Raw genomic sequence first — 21,562 nt, forward strand, 5'->3', positions numbered from 1 at the left:
AAAAACCTAAGGTCTATGGCCATCTGAAAATTTTTAAAAACTGCCCCCTTATTAAATAATATACATCTGTATCCAACTAGAAACAAATTCCTGGACAACTGTGTGGGACATTTTCCTTTGGTGCTGGAGAGGGGCGTGTCCAGCATTACATCCTGGGAGGTGTGGTCCTTATAAGGCAGTGCTGCAAGAGGAAACCGGGAAGCATGCTATGATCACAGGTTTTTATACACGGCACCGGTTTAAATCATCCCAGTCTGGTGGGATCACAGTAGATGGAGGTCTGTCAGATCCGAGGAACTGGGCAAGCAGTGGTCATCAAGCTGATATTTCACTGAAGGGAAGAGAATTTAACTGGGACTTAACTGAAACTCACAAACCATTCCCCTGTATCATACCAGCTTTGAGGATTCTTTTTGTATTAAAAGGCAAACCAGGCTTCACATTATGGTTGAAATAGATCTACTAAAGATTTTTTTTGGTCAATATACAAATGAATTTTGGAAGAAAGTCAACAGTAAAAAATTCACTCCTTCCAACCACAAAAGTAACTAGGATCTTTACAGTGAAACAAATTCATATTTGATGGTTTTTCCCTTTAGCTCCCCAAATAAGCCTTGAGATCTAATACCAAGCTATTGAGCGATATTAATTCCCAGAAAGTCTCTAATTAAACTTCTGGTAACTACCATATTTCTCCTAATATTCCCAGCATGTTTTAACCACATTCTGCTCGTCATAAGTGAGTTAGGCAGAGCTGAACTCAACACTCCCCTGTGGTGTTAAATAAATATCATTTTACTTTAACCTTACATATGTATGATTTCTAAAATAGCCTCATATATATTTGTCTTAGTTTTAAGCTTCTTCCTTCCTTACTTTTTCTTTCTGTAATTCATTTTTATATATATCTTTACCTACTTTTTTACTAAAGTATTACTTTTTGCATTCTTTAGCATGTTGAATTTAAAATTATTTTTAAGTATATTACTGTATTAAAGTAATGTATATTTCATGCTTTCATCTTTTATCACTATTTAGAATATTAAATATCCTTGGGTCTGTGACTACAAACTCAAGAGTCTGAAATTTTTTGTTTTTTAAAAATGACTTTCAGGGGCACCTGGGTGACTCAGTTGGTTAAGCATCCAATTCTTGGATTTTGGCTCAGGTCATGATCTCATGGTTCATGGGTTTGAGCCCCATATTGGACTCTGAACCAGCAGCATGGAACCTGACTCAAGCTCTTTCTCTAACACACAAACTAAATAAATGAACTTTAAAGATTAAAGATTAAACAATTAAAAATTAAATAAAATTAGTAAAAATGACTTTTATCAGGGCACCAGGGTGGCTCAGTCAGTTAAGCGTCCAATTTTGGCTCAAGTCATGATCTCACGGTTTATGAGTTCGAGCCCCGCATCGGGCTCTGTGCTGATGGCTCAGAGCCTGGAGCCTGCTTTGGATTCTGTGTCTCCCTCTCTCTCTGACCCTTCCCCACTTGTTCTCTCTTGCTCTCTCTCTCTCAAAAATAAATGAACATAAAAAGTTTTTTTAAATGACTTTTATCAGAAGAATAAATCCCACAAATGATATTTTTTTTGGTGATGGTATTGTTTACATCTAGTCCTATAGGAAAAGAAAAGATTATTCCTGAACCAGGATATTTCTTACCCTGTCCCCATAGGATGAAGTTATAAGGAAGCTTAGGATAAGAGTCTCTGACCTCTGATTTTGTTTTAGGAAAGCCATTTATTTTATTTTATATTTTTTAATGTTTATTTATTTTGAGAGAGAGTGTGCGTGACATGCACACGCACACGTGTGGGAGGGTCAAAGAGAGAGAGAGAGAAAGAGAGAATCCCAAGCAGGCTCTGTGCTGCAAGACTGCCGTGGTCTTGATCCCATGAACCGTGCCGTGGTCTTGATCCCATGAACCGTGAGATCAGGACCTGAGCTAAGAGCCTGACATTCAAGCTCAACCGACTGAGCCACCCCTGGAAAGCCATTTAAAATGCAAAATTCACTTGGCTCCAGGGCTGTCTCTGTTATCCTTAACAGCATCAGGGGACAGACATGTGGGATTATATTTTTCTGGTCATTTCAGTGCACTATCTTTAATTCTATTTTAATATCACTTTTGGCATACTTAGATCTCTCTCTCTCTCTCTCTCCAGTAGAAGAGGTTAAAAGGATTTTGTCCCATTTTTCTTGACTCAAAAACCATAGTTTGTTTGACCAAGATTCAGAATGAAACTTTTTCTCCTCTCTTCTTACAAAATTAGACCATCAGGAACTGCCTGTGTCTAGGTGCATGTGTGTATATTTAATACTGTATTATATACTACAGATAATGCTGTTATGTATGTTATGTTTACAGTTACATATGCTATAGGTGTATATGTATATTTACTGCATATATATATGTGTGTATTTACCGTATCTTTCAATAATATATTAAGTACTGATTGTACACTCGTGGAAAGTATATTTCTGATGACAACTGTCTGCCCTTCGAATATAATTTCAATTAATTTTCACAAGAAACTTTACAGTTTCTGTGCCAAAAAGCAAAGTACAGGGGCTGGGTGGCTCTTTTGGTTAAGCATCTGATTCTTGGTTTCAGCTCAGATCATGATCTCACAGCTTTGTGAGTTCGAGCCTCACATCAGGCTTTACACTGGCAATGCAGAGCCTGCTTGAGAATCCATCTCTCCTGTCTCTGCCCCTCCCCCGCTTGGCGCTGTCTGTCTCTCTGTCTCTCTCTCTCTCAAATAAATAAATAAATTTTTTAAAAAGCAAAATATAGACATCACTGTTTAGAAAAGCCAATTGGCTTGCTGATTTTTTAGTCTTAAGATTTTATTATTATTACATATTAGTATAATTTTTGGCATTCTGTCAGTTTCTAGGGGTGTAGTCTTTTTTTGAGGGTAAGGTGCTGAAAAATCGTATGTGCAAAACAGTTTAATTCATCATAGCATCTTGGTTTTACTGAAAGAATTTGTATTTTTACCTTATCATACACAATCATTTATATCCTCTGAAGGAGAAGTTTTATACCTTTAATGATGGCAGATCTATGCCTCCAATTAACTAGTTCAGTTAGCTCTTTGGAGGTACCTTTTCCAAATAGATAATCATTTTTTTGGATACTTCACATTCAGAAAACCCATTTTAAACTCAACAACTTTATGTTTGTGGAAAGCCCTATCTAGAACTCTGAGATCTAGCAACAAAGAATAGATTAATTTATTCTTGGTGAACAATGATAGTTATAGTTTGAAGTTTTAATATACAAATGCTTTTGTTATAACAAGTATCTTCACTAAGATACTTACAGTTTAACGTTTGAGTATAACAAATGCAGTGAGAATATTTCTTTCTAATTAAGCATTCATAGCTATGACCCCTTCTGCCACCTCTTGATTTGAGTCCTGACTTTTTGTCAGTGGGGATATAAAGGAGCACGTTTGCAGTTGCGATTGGCTGTTTCTGATCAAAAGCTTTGACCTAACATCTGGAGATGATCACAAATGCTTTATTGTTTATTAATGTTTATTGTCATACCAATAAAAAAGAGATGCCATTACTCAGAATATCTGGCTCCGTTGAGCCTCAAGTGCACTTCTAAATTTTTCAGTCATATTGCTAATTATGTCTGCCTTACTGATTTTTATTAACAAAAATCCAAAACCTAAATGGAAAATATGCTGAAATTCCCCAAAGCTACTTCCTTGTGTTCTTCTCTATTTAAATTTATGCAGAAAGTGTTAATTTTAGTGGTTACCTCAGTTTATAATGTTTCAGGGTTCACGCACCTGACACCCATCAGTTCACATAAGACCACGCTCCAGATGATTCATCTTTGGGTCACAATCTAAAATCCCAACCCAAAGATTTAGTCATGGGTAATCTGCCCCATTGTCCCTCTGCCAAATGCAATCAAAATTTATTGAAGAGAATTTAGGTTAATGTCATATTTGAAGCTGTTTCTTGTTTCGTTAATATTCCACCTATTAGCAAGAAAATTTCAGATTTGGTTAAATGACAAAATTCAACTGGATATTGTTTATAAAAAGCATGTCTAACACAAAATGACATTAAAAGGTTTAATGGCAAAAAAAAAAAAGGCCCCTTCCCCTAAATACCAAAAATATAATGGATAACACAGGAGAAAAAAAATTTCAAATAAACATGCAAAAAGAAGTTTAATTTATCATCAAATGTAAATTAAAATAACAGTGCAAGTCCATTTTCACTTTCAAATTGAAAAAAATACCTAAATGATCATTATCAGTAATGATGAGTATGTAGTAAGAGCAATTCCATACATTACTGATGGAGCTATAAGTTAAAACCTTTTTTATTTTATTTTATTTTTTTTTTTGAGAATTTGACATTCTATATTAATGGCTTTAAATTTTCCGTTATCTTTAGATCTATAGATTCAACTACTCAAATCAGCTGTTCAAATTCAACTATTATCCCAAGGAAATAATCAGAGCTGTATACATAGGTTTATGTAGAAAATTTCACGTCAGCTATATTTATAATAGCTAACAAGGAGAAGCAATCTAAATGTCTAATAGAGGAAATGTTAGATCAATTATGGTCTGTCAATGGCGTGTAATCGAATCCTTTTTTAAAAGGAAAAAAAACCCATGCTATTTAACAAGTTGGAGAATCACCTGGGAAATGCTTAGGATATAATATAAAGTAGAAAAATCAGAATACAATATTACAAAGCCCATTCAAATTTTTATTGAGTTAATGTGTGTTGTTAAGAGAGGGGAGAACAACAGAATGTTTATGTGGGTGATAAGAAAGTACAAGTAGTAAATGTGTACAAGAGAATATTTTCACAATTCAGTAGCTTTCTTCCAACTGAAGGTTGATGTACTTCTTTTAAAAATAGAGTATGGCAAGTCATGAGAGACTCTTGAATACTGAAAACAAACTGAGGGTTGATGGGGGAGGGGGAAAGGGAAAAGTGGTGATGGGCATGGAGGAGGGCACTTGTGGGGAAGAGCACTGGGTGTTTTATGAAAACCAACTTGACAATAAACTGTATAAAAAAAAAAAGAGTATGTTGCTTCCGACTCACAAATGCTTTGTTTTTACCTGTGCAGTACCTTGTCCAGTGGGGGAGTTCTCTCGTTCTGGGTTAACACCCTGTTACCCGTGTCCTCGAGACTACTACCAACCCAATCCAGGGAAGTCCTTCTGCTTATCTTGTCCCTTTTATGGAACCACAGCATCGTCTGGCGCCGGATCCATCACAGACTGCTCCAGTAAGAAGACACACCATTTCTCACGTAATCGCACATATTGGAGACTTGTGTTTGTCTCGTGGTAGCTGCAATTCTGAATATTACTATTTTCAGTGCATTTGGGTGTCGGGACTTGTTAGATTGTCTTTTGGAGGGCCTTTTGATGACAGTGACTCAAAGATTCTTATTTTGGGAACATAGAACTTAATAATTTCCACATTTCTCTAAGCGTCTGAGATTTAATGATGTATCCCATCCATCTATATGGTCTCTCTCTTAGTAAAAAAGAAAATACATGTGACTTTACCCACTCTGAGAACCAGAATATTGACTATCATATTTAGGTAGAGTCTACTTACTGGCGATATCTACCTCACACTAATTAGAAAATCTAATGTTTTCTTATAATCTTACTAGGTTTTAGTTCAACTTTCTCAGCAGCAGAAGAAAGTGTAGTGCCCCTTACATCTCCTGGACATATCAAAAAGAACTATGAAGTCAGCAGTCAGGCAAGTCCCTTTTATACTTCTAGAATCTTCTCCAGTGGAATGTTTGGAAAACACGTTGTCATTATACATGCCCCACACAGAGAAACTGCCAGATTTGAAACCTTAAGTAGTCAAGTCTCATGAATATTATCAATGAATAATAGTATTTACTTGTGACTTCTAATAAGAACTTGACAAAAATGCAGCATCATGGAGACTGGCGGAAATTGGGTAAACTCTCCTACCCTATGCCCTTTGCAGGGTAAGAAATTCCCCTTACACCAAGGAGGGCTATGCCAGGCATTAGGGGAACAATGGTAACTCAGCTGACCCAGGACTGGGTCAGTTACAAGACAGAGGGAGGAATGTAAGGATGCAGGTCTGAACCAAACTGACTCCATGACAGGCTTCAAGTTTCCCTCTGACCTTGGAGGCCTAAGTGTCAGTTTCTCAAAATCATTAGACAATAAAAGGGCACACAGTGCCCAAGGCAGTGGGACCACCCTTGTAACACCCAATCAGGAAAGGCCAGCTAACACCCTTAACATTTCTAAGGGCAGGCCTAGAGATAGAAGGCTAGTTACACCCTACATGAGGGTCCTGGGTGCACTCTGTAACTGGTTAATACTCTAAATGTTGTGATTGGGTCCCTGTACCTGTGTCACAATTTCCTGTAACTCCCCCTTCCCAAACCCCATAAAAAGCCCTACCCACCTTTGTTTGGGGCTCTCAGCAGGGATCCACTGTGCTAGTGAAGTCTGTGAGACCGAGTTTAGGCCCTGGTGAGCCTAAGCCCGTAATAAAGCCCTTTGCTTTTGCATGCGTGGGGGGAAAAAATGCAGCAACGGAGGTTCTGAGCACCAAAATTTGGGAATTTTCCCCAGTAGCACCTGGCATAGAGAATGTGTAGATGTGGGGAGCCTCTAACTTCACTAATAATGAACACTTACCACAAGTATAACCCATCATTTGAGTAGGGAGCATTTGTTTAGCCAAAGGCCTTTTCTGAAAAACTTGCTCAACTTTCATGAAAATTATTTAAACTTTTTGTCAGAGGAAAAATAAGAGATCATTTATTGGAATAAGGTATGAGTTTTTTAAAAATTAAGAGATAGAGCTCATGAACATACCTAGATTGTTTTCCTTTTTTAAAAAAAATACTAGTTATGACCAATTACTTTGGTAGATTTGGCCATTACTCTGAATAGATCTTGCCCATTGTCATGATAAATTCTTTTTGGCTGTAAGTATTTTTAAGGAGGAAAATAAGGTCATATTTCTTATTTCAACTTTCTACAGTCTCATCCAAACTTGTAAGTGCTTCATAAGTCACATTTGAAACTGAGCCCAGAAGACACAGAAATTTGTAAGAATGACCAGAGCATTGACTGTCAACCCTGGAGACATATTGGAATCCTCCGGCCAAATTTAAAAAATTATGATGCACAGATCGCCAGCCCCCAGACATTCTGATTTAGCTGGTCTGGGTTGGAGCCCTATCCTTTATACTTTTAAAACACCTCAAATGGTTTCCAACCTGCAGGCAGCATTTGGAAGCACTTACTAGAACATAACTTAAGAATAATATACATCACATATGCCCAGTGTGGCAGGCACCAACAGGATGCAGGCAGCGGTCCAGCTAGCGGTGTGTGAACTCACCCGGAAACAGGAAGTACCTGTCTAATGCTGCAAACACCAAACTCCCTAGTCAGGATTGCTTTGAAATGATTGGAGTGTTTTGTCTCTGATAGATTTCTTTTTTGCCACCCGGTAGGTTTTCCATGAATGTTTCTTAAACCCTTGCCACAATAGTGGAACCTGCCAACAGCTGGGGAGAGGTTATGTTTGTCTCTGTCCGTCTGGATATACAGGTAACATAGAGGAGTACAAATTTTAATCTATGTTTCAGGTGAAATCATTGTGACTTGCATATCAAACTTTGGGGCAGTAAAAATAAACTCTGAGATACATTAAGTAGACTGTATCGATGCACAAAAATTTGATTGCGCTTGATAAGCCAAGGTGAAAAAAAGTGTGTGTCTTACAAATTATGGTCTTCTTTGCACATTTTGGAGGAAGAATAAAAGGATCATCTTCTCTATGAAAAAGTTACATCATAACTCACAATTTAAATAGGAGGACAGTTTCAGAGGCCATGGCCAAGGCTCCATTCTAACCCAAATTAAATGTCTGACACTCAACATAGAGCAGTTTGTCCAGCATAAACATTTTTAAACAAACTCCAGTTTCTTTCAGGGCTTCACACTAGTGGAAGTTTTTGTGAATAGCTATGATTTGTTGCTTTCTTTATATCTTTCTGGAAGCTGTGCCTGTGGAAACAATATGGCTTTGAAATTGATTATGCAGAAATTATGTAAGAATTATGTTTTCTTGCAGTTTGAGCCACATTCTAGTTCAGTCCAGAAATATAGTTTTTGAAAGGAAAATGAACTATATCTTAAAATTGTAATTTATGTAAAATAATTTGCTATTTTCTCCTAAACATGTAGTTTTTGCATTTTCCCCCACTTTGGGGCAACCAACATAAAATCTTTTCAATGAGAAGAAAGGTATTGAAATAAAAGAATTCACCACAACATGAACAAAAGGAAAGTTGGAAAACAGTGTAGCCCAGGGCCATTAAGAATATGGGCATTCTGCTTATTTCAACGTGTGTGTGTGTGTGTGTGTGTGTGTGTGTGTGTTTCAATTTTTACAAAAATTTTGTCCCAACATTCCTTAAGAAATACTGGATCTTGTCCTAGAATTTTATAAGCAAGTTGTGGTTGAGCAGGGGCGTAATATAGAACAGTGGTTCTCAAGTTTTAATGTGCATCCGAATCATTTGGAGGGCTTCTTAAAACACAGAGTGCTGGATCCTAACCCAGAATTTCTGATTCAGTAGGTCTAGGGAAGTTTTGACCATTTGCATTTCTATCGCATTCCCAGGTAATTGCTTATGCTGCTAGTCCAAGGGCCATTTTGAGACCCACTGGTGTAGAGGAAGAACATAGGTTTCTGGCAGAGCTAGCCCACCAAAAGCTTGTAGGCACCCTATGGAAGATGTGTCTTCACTCTGGGGACACGTGGCGTAGGAGCTGAGATCTGGCAAAACTTGCCCCACCCCCTCTCCTCAGCCAAGTGGCCTTGATAGAAAGTATATATGACTCCATACTTTTCACTTCGGAGTTAAGCTAATTTCTGGCTCCATTTTATGCTCCCAGGTCTTCCCCCTCACCCTTCCCACCACCAATTTCAAAGTTGGGATTTTCTGCCTTTATGTATTTTTATAAGGCTATCTTAAATCTTTTTAGAAAGAGGCAGTACTTTCATCAAGTACTTAACCAGATGGTAGCACTTAAGGAATATTGCCCTTTTCTTCATCACCACCACTCCCTATATACATCCAGATTATTGAGAGAATTATCTTGAAATGATCATGGTTCTGTTTCTGTTAATCCTCCTCATTTATTGTCCTTCAGTGTTTGGTTTCCATTTTAGGCTTAAAGTGTGAAACAGACATTGATGAATGCAGCTCACTGCCATGCCTCAACAATGGAATTTGTAAAGACCTAGTTGGGCAGTTCATTTGTGACTGCCCATCTGGTTACACAGGTAAGAGGAAAGTTTGTTGTCTTTACAGCATAAACTTTGGGATCATTGAAATTTCACTGCTGGAAATCAAAACCACAAATAGCAGCTGACACCTGTTCAAATGGCTGTTCTCAAAAGACAGGTGGTAATGGTGTTGGCAAGGACATGGAGAAGAGGGAGCCCTTCTTGGTGGGAATGTAAACTGGTGCAGCCACTAGTGGAAAAGAGTATGGAGGTTCCTCAAAAATTTAAAAATAGAACTACTGTATGATTCAGCAGTTCCACTCCTGGGTATCTATCCAAAGGAAATTAAGTCACTCTTCGGAAGAGTTGCTCATTGTAGCGTTGTTCACAATAGCCAAGATATGGAAGCAAGCTTAAATGTATCTCAAGGGATGAATGGACAAGAAAAATGAGATCGATTTCTAGGTAATGGGATGTTACTCAGCCATGAAAAGAAGAAAATCCTGCCATTTGCAACAACATGGATAAAAATGGAGGGCATGTGCTAAATGACATAAGTTGGACTGAGAAAGACATACTGTATGATCTCACTTATACGTGGAATCTAAAAAAGCCAAACTCCCAGAAATGGAGTGTCAAATGGTAGTTGCCAGGGGCTGGGTGTGTGGTTATTATATATGTTATTTAAGGGTACAGACCTGCAACTAGATAAGCAAATCATATTTAAGAACTTGAGGAATAAACTCAACAAAGAGGTGAACAACTAACAAATAATACAAAACTTTTAAAGCAAATCACACTTATCTTAACTAAAAATAAATAAGCTAGATATTCACAGTTATCATTTTCCATCCTATGTTGAAATGGCAGATTTCTTGCTAGAAATATTTTACAATAAGTAGAATGGAACAAAATATTTTATTGCAATGTATTTAGCCAAGGGAAACAATTTTTCACAACTGTATTAGCCACAATTTCTGATTGTTCTGCTCTTACATCTGACTAGCTTGCTTGAAAACTATTAGTCTTAAATTCCTTCCAGGTTTTTTATAGGTAAAAATATTCTGTTATTCTCTGCAGGTCAGCTGTGTGAAGAAGATATAAATGAGTGTAACTCTGATCCTTGTCTAAATAAAGGAACCTGCATTGACGGCTTGGGTGGCTATCAGTGCACCTGTGTGAAAGGGTACACAGGTAAGATGTCTGCATTCTTCCTGCATTGCCTCAACATCCTGCAGAGCACCACAAGTTACTACATTTTTTAACATTCTTATATGTTAACATTAATTTTCTGATTTTGAAACTGTGCTGTTATTATCTAAGAGAAAGTCCATTGAGGAAAATCACACTGAAATATTTCAGGGTAAAAAAGGTATGAAAGGTGCACTTTACTCTCAAACTGTTTAGAAAAAGCATGCTCGTGCATGTGTGTGTGTTTAAAGGGAGACACAGAGACAGAAAGAAAGGGAAGACCAGAGTTTATATACTAAGATAAACATTCAAGAAGGAACTGGAAATAAATCGTGTAAGATCGTATTGCAAATTGATGCTAAATAAAATGATATAGTGTATATAATTTATAAAGAGAAAAATCCAGAAAAATGACCAGTGAAGGAAAAGAGCAAGGTCAAAGAAACAGAGGAAAATTTTGAACTAAAATTGCTAGTTTTATCTTTTAACATTATCTCAATTAGATGTCCATCACTAATGTTAGTTTCAGGAAGTCCTAAGATACAAAAAGATTACCAAAAAAACAAACAAACAAACAAACAAACAAAAGAATCCTATAGTGACTTACAAAAAGCCAAAGCTTTCAGGAGCAGATCTCCAAGCAGTGTGGCAGGTCAGTACTTCTGCAGCTTCCCTTCCAGCGCTTCAAGAGCAACATCGTCCAGGAAGTCATCACTTTGATCATAGTTTCGAGGAGATTAACATTTGGGCTCTTTCCTCGTCCTCCTCCATCCCCAGGCCTGCACTGTGAAACAGAAGTCAATGAATGCCAGCCCAGGCCATGCTTAAACAATGCAGTCTGTGAAGATCAGGTTGGGGGATTCTTGTGCAAATGCCCTCCAGGATTTGTGGGTAGCCGATGTGAGAAAAACACGGATGAGTGTCTCAGTCAACCGTGCAAAAATGGAGCTACCTGTAAGGATGGTGCCAATAGCTTCAGGTAAAGCCCAAAGTCTGGTTCTTTGCACTGTTTTCCTTTTCGTAACCATTCAGTCACTCTGCAGCTTTTATAGAGCATTACTTTGAGTCCCGGGTCAGCCATTCCCTAATTCCAGCCCAAGAGTGGACTGCAGTAGGCTCTCCCCCGCACCTGAAGTCTGATTCACTAAGTCTGGGGTAGAGTCTCTAATTTTATAATAGGCAACCTGTATGTTTGAAGTCCCTTGGTGATTCTGAGGCACAGCCAGATTTGGAAACCACTGTCCTACACTTGTGTGGTCATGAAAGATGAAACACAGTAACATGGAAGCAAATACCCAAAGCTTTAGGCAAACCTCATTTTTAAACATTGTATATTTTAGCTGGAGCTTTTACACCAGCTATAAAGTCAGACGGAATTGTGCAATCATGCTGTCACGGGGCCAATCGACAGTCTCTGTCTGTGGTTTTCAAACATTTTTTTTTTAGTTTAGTAATCCTTGGTTCATAAGAAATCTAATATGAATGTAAACAAGTTTAAAAAAAATGAAAACCAAATCTTTGTGGTTGAAAACGGTAGTACTTGTAGAGGAGAAACACTTTGTCTCCCTGAGGCAGTGTTCTGGGTGCCGGTGGAGTAGTGTTTGAAAACCAACACCCTCCTTCATTGCCATCAAGTCTGCCCTATTTCATCCCGTTATCCACGTAGGGGGTGTGGCTTTTGTAGTACAAGTACAAAAAACAGAACTCGTCTTGCTTACGGAATCTTAGGAAACTTTATTGTCCTCAACATGCCACTGTCTCTGTGAGTTTATTAAAAAAGAAAGAAAGAAGGAAAGAAAGAAAAGCAATCTACCCCAATTCCAACATTTCCCAGTCCTCTTTGGGTTCAGTGCCCTTTGCCACCATCCCCCAACAAAGTAGCCTGGCCATATCCAGGAGAAATAGGAAGCCAATTCTGCCAGTGAGACCTTCACTCTTGATGTGGAAATGAAGCCTTATCAGTGTAGCTTCATCTTTTCGTAGGCTGTTTACATCTTCGGCCATACAGTGCTGACCCATAGGAAATGAGAAAGTTCCATATAAACATAGGAGTCCTAAATCTCCCCAGGGTCAAAAACAGTTGCTGGTTACCAAATCTGCCTAAATCCTAACTAAAGGAAAGGTGAAGATAAAGTCTTCTGATTCCAAGAAAATGTTAGTTGTCACCAAAGTGAACCCGTTTCACAGACAAAGTTATTGGACTGCCTTAATGATGTCAGACATGGACCCATAAAGATGAGTGACATTCTGGCCAAAATAGATTTATCGCCAAATGGAGAGAACTCTAAAGATCCCCCCCACCACAATTCCAGCTGACATTTTCTCTTAAATTCTCAAACAACATTTATTCATAGAGGTCCCTGTGGAAACATGCTATGAACAATGTTAACTATCATGTATTGGAATGATCCTTTTTAATTAAATATTTCAGACATACTGAAGGTTACCAAGAACAATAAAAGTCACACACTCATCACAGTAATTATCAAGCCTTGGCTTTTTATCATATTTGATTCACCTCTTTTGGCTTTTTTTTTTATTGTTTATGTATTTATTTAGAGAGAGAAAGCATGCATGAGTGAGGGAGAGAGACAGAAAGAGGGAGAGGGAGAGTTCCAAACAGGCTCCACACAGTCAGCACAGAGCCTGACACAGGGCTCAATCTCACAAACCATGAGATCATGACCTAAGCCGAAATCAACAGTTGGATACTTAACTGACCGAGCCATCCAGGCACCCCCACATCTTTTGTTTTAAAGAAATATCTTCTAAAGATAGTTTTGAAGTCCCTTCAATACACATACACATAAACACACACACACACACACACACACACACACACACACACACACACACTCTCTTCTCTTTTTCCTCAATAGGTATAATATAGTTTTACATATTACAAAATTGATATTATACTATATATAGCCTTTTGCAATTTAGATTTTGTTTTCACTCATTACGTGTTGTCAAGGTTGATACATTTGGCTCTAGTTTATTTATTTTAACTGCTGATTAGTATTCCAGTGAATGATTATGCCGTGGTTTATTTCCCCGTTCTCCTCTTCATAAACATTTAAAATAATGCTAGTACTAACATTGAGGACATGTGTCCTTGTGCCCTTGTGCAATAACTTCCTGGAGCACGTAAGTAGAAATGGATATACAGGCTGTGGGGAGGCCAACTCTCAACTTCCCTTGACAGTGCAAACTGTGTCTCTACTCACCATATGAGATTTCCCATTTCATGACACCTGTATCAGCGTTTGTCATTATCGAATATATTTTACATTCTGACAGGTTGAAATGATTTGTTGCATACCACAGAGACTGACACTACTGAATGCTCTCCTTATCTTAGATACCCACTGATTATTTCATTTAAAAGAATGTATTCTATATTTTATAAATAATATATATTATTGTTGAAACTGCTTCTCAGATCCTCATATTTACTGAAACGGGCTGCTTTGACAATAGTGCTGCATATCTGCTGATTGAGAACAAGGCACTAGACTGGGTTTTAAATCAGACTCCAGGCGCTCCTGGGCAGCTCAGTCGGTTAAGCATCCACCTTTGGCTCAGGTCATGATCTCACAGTCTGTGGGTTCCAGCCCCACATAAGGCTCTTTGCTGACAGTTCAGAGCCTACAGCCTGCTTTGGATTCTGTGTCTCCCTCTCTGGCTCTCCCCCACTCGCACTCTGTCTCTCTCTCTCTCTTAAAATAAATAAGTAACCAGTAAAAAAATTTTTTTAATTAATTAATTAAAATTATGCTCCATTGTTTAGTAACAAGGGCACTTGGGCAGATCAACCTCTCTGAGCCAGTTTACTTGTCTGTAAAACGGGAATGGTAATAATACTACTTCATTAAACCAGTGAAGATTGCTTTAAGGTCTACAAAGGCTTTAGAACGGCACATGAACCTGTCATATTTGATCCTTGCCCTTCTATGGGGAGAGAAACTCCCAGTGTGTACATAGTACTTCAGCTGGACCAGTTCGCTGGTGTTCACTACTCTAACACTTCAAATATATATTGTCGTAAAGAAGTTTAATGAGTAAACTTTTTTTTAAACAGGTAACTAACAGTTAAAGCTTTGCTTTTATATGGAAAATGTTTCAGCATTTCAGAGTATTTTATTCCATTTATTTAAACAAAAAACAAACAAACAAAACCCCGATTCACCCATTTCTGCCATCCCACATGCACTCTGGCAGCCAGCAGTCTGTTCTCTGCATCTAGGAGTTTCAGTTTTCAAAGCCTTTTGAGACAATATTGTCATAAATGGGAGACTTCCTCTGATGCCTTTTTACGTGTTTGTAACATTTTGTTTTTTTCAGGTGCCAATGTGCAGCAGGCTTCACGGGACCACTTTGTGAATTAAACATCAATGAATGCCATTCTAACCCATGTCAAAATCAGGCCACCTGCATGGATGAATTAAACTCATACAGCTGTAAATGTCGGCCAGGATTTTCAGGCAGCAGGTGTGAAATAGGTATCTATGAACTCAGTGTTATTCATGATAGCACTAAAAATATTGGTATCATAACAGTATCAATTTTTACCTGTTCTGAGCACTGTCTACGTACCAAAACCTATACTAAGCATTTTGTATTTACTTAGTCTTCACAGCCATCTAGCAAATGAGGTAATATTACCCCCCCCCATAGCAAAGGTGAGGAAATTGAAGCCTAAGGGGGAACTAGAGAAAATTGAATGTAGTAGAACTCTTCACATCCTACATGTTTAGAAAGGACACTTGATTTAGGAGGACATGATTTCAGAGTTCATGGACACGACTGAGAATCAGTGCCAAGCAGCTTTCTCAGGGCGCTGCAGTCTTTTAACTGTAGGACTTCTGTTTTCTTGAGTGCGGTATGCAGGACTGGGGCGGAGCTGAATTGCAAATGAACTAGGGAAGAGCTAGGGGCCCGAGTAGAGGTGGATATGGCCCTGGCAGTTACCCCTCCTCCTCTCCTGCTCTGCGGGATCCTGCTCACCCCATCAGCGCACAGACATGCCTTAGTGTCTCCCATCTTTACTAACATCCTGGTTTCACCTCTCCTTCCAGCTATTCCCTATTTCTCTGCTTCCTGACACTACTGGGTGCTCTCCTTATCTTAGATACCCACTGATTATTTCATTTAAAAGAATGTATTCTATATTTTATAAATAATATATATTATTGTTGAAACTGCTTCTCAGATCCTCATATTTACTGGAACGAGCCGCTTTGACAATAGTGCCGCATATCTGCTGCTCACCTTAGGCAGTTGAAAACTGCCTCTCAAGTGCCATGGGCCACACAGGTTTTTTATTTGTTGCAGACCAGTCTTCAGGTTTTAACCTGGATTTTGAAGTTTCGGGTATCTATGGTTACGCCATGCTAGATGGTGTGCTTCCGTCTCTCCATGCCGTGACCTGCGCATTCTGGATGAAATCCTCTGACACCACCAACTATGGGACACCAATCTCCTATGCAGTTGAGAATGGCAGTGACAATACCTTCCTCCTGACTGATTATAACGGGTAAGCAGAAATGTCAGGGAAACCGTTCTCTTGATCTTATCCCGGCACGAGGTTAGAGCTGACATTGGGGGCAGGGGACAGAGGAGCAAGGGGGTCAGGGGCCCCAGCAGGACAGCAGAGGGACAATAATCAAATAGAGCATCTGGGCAATTTCTAGAAGAAAGTTTCAGTGATAGTACCTTATGCACGTATTATGTTTTGCTATTTGCTAAGTATCACTTCATTTAATATTCATAGTGACCTGATGAACTCATTTTATAGGAAGCAAAATGAAGTTTTGGAGAGACTAAATGATTTGCCCAAAATCTTATACCTTGGGAGTGGAAGAACTAAGTCTTGGACTCTGACTCTTAAGACTAACGTTCTTTCTTTCATATATCAGAGCCTCTATGGGTTAAAGAATTTCAGTGACATTACTGACCCCTGTGAGACACATATATTGAATATGAATCCACCTACAAGTTCAGGTGAACAAAATGATATCTCTTTCTTTTTGGATCAGTTAATTCCAACTGCAGGGCCCCATCTCTCTGGGCTGTCAGAAAGGCCAACCTCAGCTGTTTCTCTGCCTTCTTTTTCTACTCAGCGCTTTTCCTACCTTAGATCCTCACAGTTCATCAAAACCCCACAGAGCTGTGCTAAAGAGCCACAGACGTGGCCAGGACTTCCAGCATTGGCCCTCTGTCCACACAGCTTTCCACTGGGCTATGACCTGCCCCAGCTTCCAGGGCCCCTTCAGGATCACAGCTCTTTGCCACATGGAATCCTTACATTCAATCTAGACAGAGTCTGTGGCGGCCTTTTCTCTCTGATCCACATTTCTGTCCTGTTGCTACTGAGCAGGTTGCTGGCCTCACAGAGAACGCCCTTCCCTCTCCTCAGTCCCTGGGACTCTCACTATTCTGACAGAAATCTCCCTGTCCTCAAACCCTATTCTTCTTAGTGGACCTGAACTTTCAGAAACAACATCCAAGATATTTGGAGGGAAAAAAAAACCTCTCCTAAGGCAAAATACATAAAAAGAGAGAATGTTACCCCCTTGAATAGCAGAAGGAAAATGGGAAAACACAAAGGGGAAACAATTAATATAAAAATACCATGTCTTCCCATAAACATCTTTGAATAGAGACTAAGAAGATGCAGAAAGAGGTATTTAATAAATTCTCATCTTCTTTATCAGTTTTCCCTATTTTTAAAAAATTTTCCCCAATTGCTTTTGAAGATAATTCACTTCAAACTGCTTATTATCTTTGACATTCCCCAAAGTGACATTGTTGTTGGAACCTTCTTGTAGTTGGTCATCTTTGTTTAGTTCCAGTTATGCTTTCCATTGGACTGACATACTTTGCCTAACCTGTGACAGCTTTGGCAACCCAGACACAGAACTTCCTTTCTGCAAGACATCTGAAGGTTGTTCCTGGTCTTAGAAACATCCGTTCAGAAGGAAGGAAACCAGTCTGGTGTTTGTACAACTCTCATTCCTTCTATTCTTGATTCACTCTCTCCAGTATGGACAGTTGGTGAATTGTCTCATATTGGATCAGTTGCTTGCATCATTCTATGACTTCTCCCACCCCTTCATGGTTAAGAAGCATAAATTAATTTTCAGTGAACCAGAATGAAGTATAATTTATAAGCCAAATCTGCCTCAATGAAATATGACCAAATGGAGGAGAAGAGTAATGTTTTTGCTGGAAGTGCTTTACATACAAAAAACAAAAAAAAAAATAGTAACATGTCTAATAGATAAGATTACAACATATGACTGATGACTCTATTGCCTGGAATCTTTTCACAGCTGGGTTCTTTATGTGAATGGCAAGGAAAAGATAACAGACTGTCCCTCCGTCAATGACGGCAGTTGGCATCATATTGCAATCACTTGGACAAGTGCGAACGGAGCCTGGAAAGTCTATATTGATGGGAAATTATCTGACGGTGGTGTGGGCCTCTCTGTTGGTTCAGCCATACCTGGTATGTCTTAGCTAAAGGAATGTAGTTCTGTTAGACACCAGACGTGCTGATGCTTACGTGAACAGCAAGTTTGCTGGCTTTGTTGTCCTTGGTTCTACACAGAGGCCAATGATTATCTCTCGATTTCTACTCCCTGATTATTCAGACTGGGAATATTTACAAGCTTTTCCTAAGTGGGCTGTGTGACCCTCTGAATAAGAAATGCATTCGGGAACTTTTAGTAAGACTAATAAGACCCATGTGAGCTAAAGCTACCAATGGATGGCTACTAAACTGTCTTCCAAGGAGCAGAGGAATTGCTGGTGTGTTCCATTTGCCTGGTTAGTTTTGTGGTCGTATACGTAGTGTACAAATATACCCAGTGTATAAGCTAAGCACTGCTGATGGGATCTCTCTTTTCTGCCTTTTCTTCAAATAGAACTCAAACTCTTTTCTAAAAATACATTTTAAAAGGTATTCAGAGAGTTTTTGTTTGAAGGAGTGCAAAAGTATTAGGTGATATGGGGTTCTTAGTATTGTACAGGGCAGTATACTTGCTCTATCTGGAACCTTCTATGACATACATCATATGAAAAGGAAAGGTCAGAGGTTCCCTGTAGTAAAAAAGGAAACATTACAAGTGTTTCAACATGAAGTGGCTTTATTCTCCAGTGAAGTAGGGTGGTGTTCCTTTCTTGTCTTTAAGTATTCTTATGTTCAGCTCTCTCTTGTCTGGATAGTGGGATTGGAGGTGGCTGTTATTTTCTTTTTTATTCTCTTCCAATATTTCATAATGTGTATATATTGCCTTTATGATTAAAAAAAAGCATTTCTATATTTAAAAAAGTAAACCCTGATAGAGGAGAGAAAGTAGTTTAAAGGGATAGGAAAATAAAACATGGAAACTGTAATAGCAGCCACCCAAGGAGATGGGTGTCTGACCACAGCAGTAAGAATGAATTGGAGCCTAAAAGTATTGCAGAGCTCCCCCTGACAGAGCTTAGTGAATAGATGGCTTAAGTTTGGGTGACTAGGTCTATTGAAAAGTCTCTTAACTGAGAAAAGAATTCTAGGAAGAAGGACAATTATCAGAGCAGAAGTTAGGAGTGAGGGAAGATTTTATATCCAATTTTAGACATACTGGGTTTGAATTCTAATCACAGGAATACACGCAGCTAAAAACATAGGTTGTTACCATCTTAGATCAAATTGACAGAGTCGTTTTTAATGAAAGGATGTGACTGGCAAGGATTCAGCATGGCAGACACTTTTAGAGATTGCTGGTATGAAAATTGACACAGAGCCTTTCTGGGAAGCAATTTAGAAACTTTCATCAACCTTAGAGAAACCCTTTGCATACCACCAACATTTCAACTACCAGGAATCAGAATAAAGGAAATAATCAATGATCTGAATAAATGCTTATGTATCAACATATTTATCTCAGTGATCCTTTAGTACCAAACTTGGAAACAACTCCAGTAACCAATAAGAAATGGTTAATTAATCAATTAATTAAGCAAACTATGAATTGTCATACATCCATATATAAAATAGCTATTAAAACTCATGAAATGAGAGCATGTTCAAGAAGAAGAAAACAAAATTCTTTTTTCGCTCAGTCAGTTGAGCATCCAGCTCTTGATTTTGGCTCAGGTCATGATCTCATGGTTCATGAGTTCAAGCCCTGCATTAGGCTCTGTGCTGACAGATCAGAGCCTGCTTGGGATGCTCTCTGTCTGCCCCTTCTCCACTCACTCTCTCTCTCAAAATAAATATACATTTATAAATAAATTATAATAATTAATTAAAAAAGAAAAACAAGATTTGAACATCATATATAGTATGATCTTTAGTTGTATATATTAAAATCATACATATAAAATCTCACACACATACAAATATACTAAAAGAAAATAATAATAAATCCTAGAAGGAAATACACAAAACCATTAAATGATTTTGTTCCAGGATAGAGGAATTCCTTATGCTTTATTTTTCCACATTTCCTACCATGCATGTATTAATTTTTAATGATGACTTTTGTAAGAAAAGGATCTTATTTGGGAAATTAGGAAAGAGGGTTCTGCACATACCAATTGTCAGGTGATTAAATCAGATGGGGAGATTGTTGAAGGAAGGAGCAAGGAGGCCAGGGGTGGAAACCTAGGTGCACCAGCGCCTTACGAGGCAGGTGGAGAAGAGAGGCGGAATGAGCAGAAAGGTTCCAGGAGAACCAGGAAAGGATACCTTCATGGAAATCAAGTGGAATCAGCCCGACTCCTGGCATGAAGGGTTGCACACATGAGGACGGTAACCAATGAGAATTTAAGGAAGGGACTATTTTCAAAGGCATGGGCAGGATTAAGAGAAGCAAAATATGACAGTAAAACACCCATGACTAGCAGCAACGAATGACACAGGAAGTAAACCAAAAGCAGCAAGGAGTGGGAGTTGTTGTCAGAACTTAGGCAAACCTGTAGAGCTGGAGAGAAATCACTCTGCAGAAGCCATGACACTCGATAGAGGAAAACAGCCTCCTCCAACCTTTTGCCTGAGAGGAAGGTATTCAGGAAAACTAAACTTCTCTCTCATCCTACTTTCTTACCTGGGCTGGTCCCTCCACTGGCCAGGTATAAACAGAAGCCAGAGGAACAATGCAGCCAGGTGGTGCCATCCTTAGGTGTCAACCTTTGGGGGCACAAAGCAGAGATGAGAAGGGTGGCAGGTGTCTCTGGAGGAGCAAACACAGACCATCCCGTACATCTAGGAAGGACAGTTCAATAGAATGAAATGTTCATCTGGAACAGATGATACAGTGAAATCAGCAAAGGTGAATATTAAAGACTTTCCATTGAATTTGGCAATTAGTTAGTCCTGGAAAATGTAGAAGTTACCTTGGAATTGGTGATAGAAATGTAAGTACTGTAGGCTTAAGAAGAAAACAAAGAACAGCTACTGGAAGTCTGTCATGGAGGTAATTTCCTGGAAGAGAGGAAGCAAAATAGGACTTACTGTTGACACAACGTATTACATGCATATTATGTATTTGTGTGGTTTTTAATGGTTAAATATTTGTAAAGCTAATATTTTAAGCCTCCTCGATGTCTTAAGTTGCTTTATATGAAATGCCGAATCTGTCCTTCTTGCTAAAGCATGCAGTAAATGTAGGTAATTTGGCTTTTTAATAATTTTCCCTGATATGTTTATATTGGCCGTGCTTTCATTAATTTAGCATTTTAAGACTAACAAACAATAATGTCTGTTTTCCTCCCTATTTCTCTCCTCTCTTTAGGTGGTGGTGCATTAGTTCTTGGGCAAGAGCAAGACAAAAAAGGAGAGGGATTCAACCCAGCTGAGTCTTTTGTGGGCTCCCTAAGTCAGCTGAACCTCTGGGACTATGTCCTGTCTCCACAGCAGGTCAATTCCATTTTCAGTGTATGACAGTAATGAGATGCAAAGGTACAAACCTAGTAAAAATATGAACAGACTAATGATGCCATATCCTACTGTAACCTCTGGGTTTTCAAACTTGACCGCTGATGTCATTTGATGCTACGGTC

The 21,562-nt window shown here is 38.7% G+C and overlaps 1 protein-coding gene across 1 annotated transcript in view; it reads left to right on the forward strand.

The window, feature by feature from the left end:
* Positions 1-21,562, forward strand: part of SVEP1 (sushi, von Willebrand factor type A, EGF and pentraxin domain containing 1) — a 195,044-nt gene that overhangs the window by 103,105 nt on the left and 70,377 nt on the right. The window contains exons 20-29 of the mRNA XM_029919633.1: positions 5,130-5,291; positions 5,688-5,779; positions 7,536-7,632; positions 9,263-9,376; positions 10,400-10,513; positions 11,288-11,489; positions 14,855-15,012; positions 15,845-16,046; positions 17,845-18,020; positions 21,295-21,419. Coding sequence (XP_029775493.1) covers positions 5,130-5,291; positions 5,688-5,779; positions 7,536-7,632; positions 9,263-9,376; positions 10,400-10,513; positions 11,288-11,489; positions 14,855-15,012; positions 15,845-16,046; positions 17,845-18,020; positions 21,295-21,419 — 1,442 coding nt within the window. The remainder of the gene's footprint in view (positions 1-5,129; positions 5,292-5,687; positions 5,780-7,535; positions 7,633-9,262; positions 9,377-10,399; positions 10,514-11,287; positions 11,490-14,854; positions 15,013-15,844; positions 16,047-17,844; positions 18,021-21,294; positions 21,420-21,562) is intronic.

The sequence above is a fragment of the Suricata suricatta genome, chromosome 13, assembly GCF_006229205.1.
Source record: "Suricata suricatta isolate VVHF042 chromosome 13, meerkat_22Aug2017_6uvM2_HiC, whole genome shotgun sequence".
NCBI classification, from domain to species: domain Eukaryota; kingdom Metazoa; phylum Chordata; class Mammalia; order Carnivora; family Herpestidae; genus Suricata; species Suricata suricatta.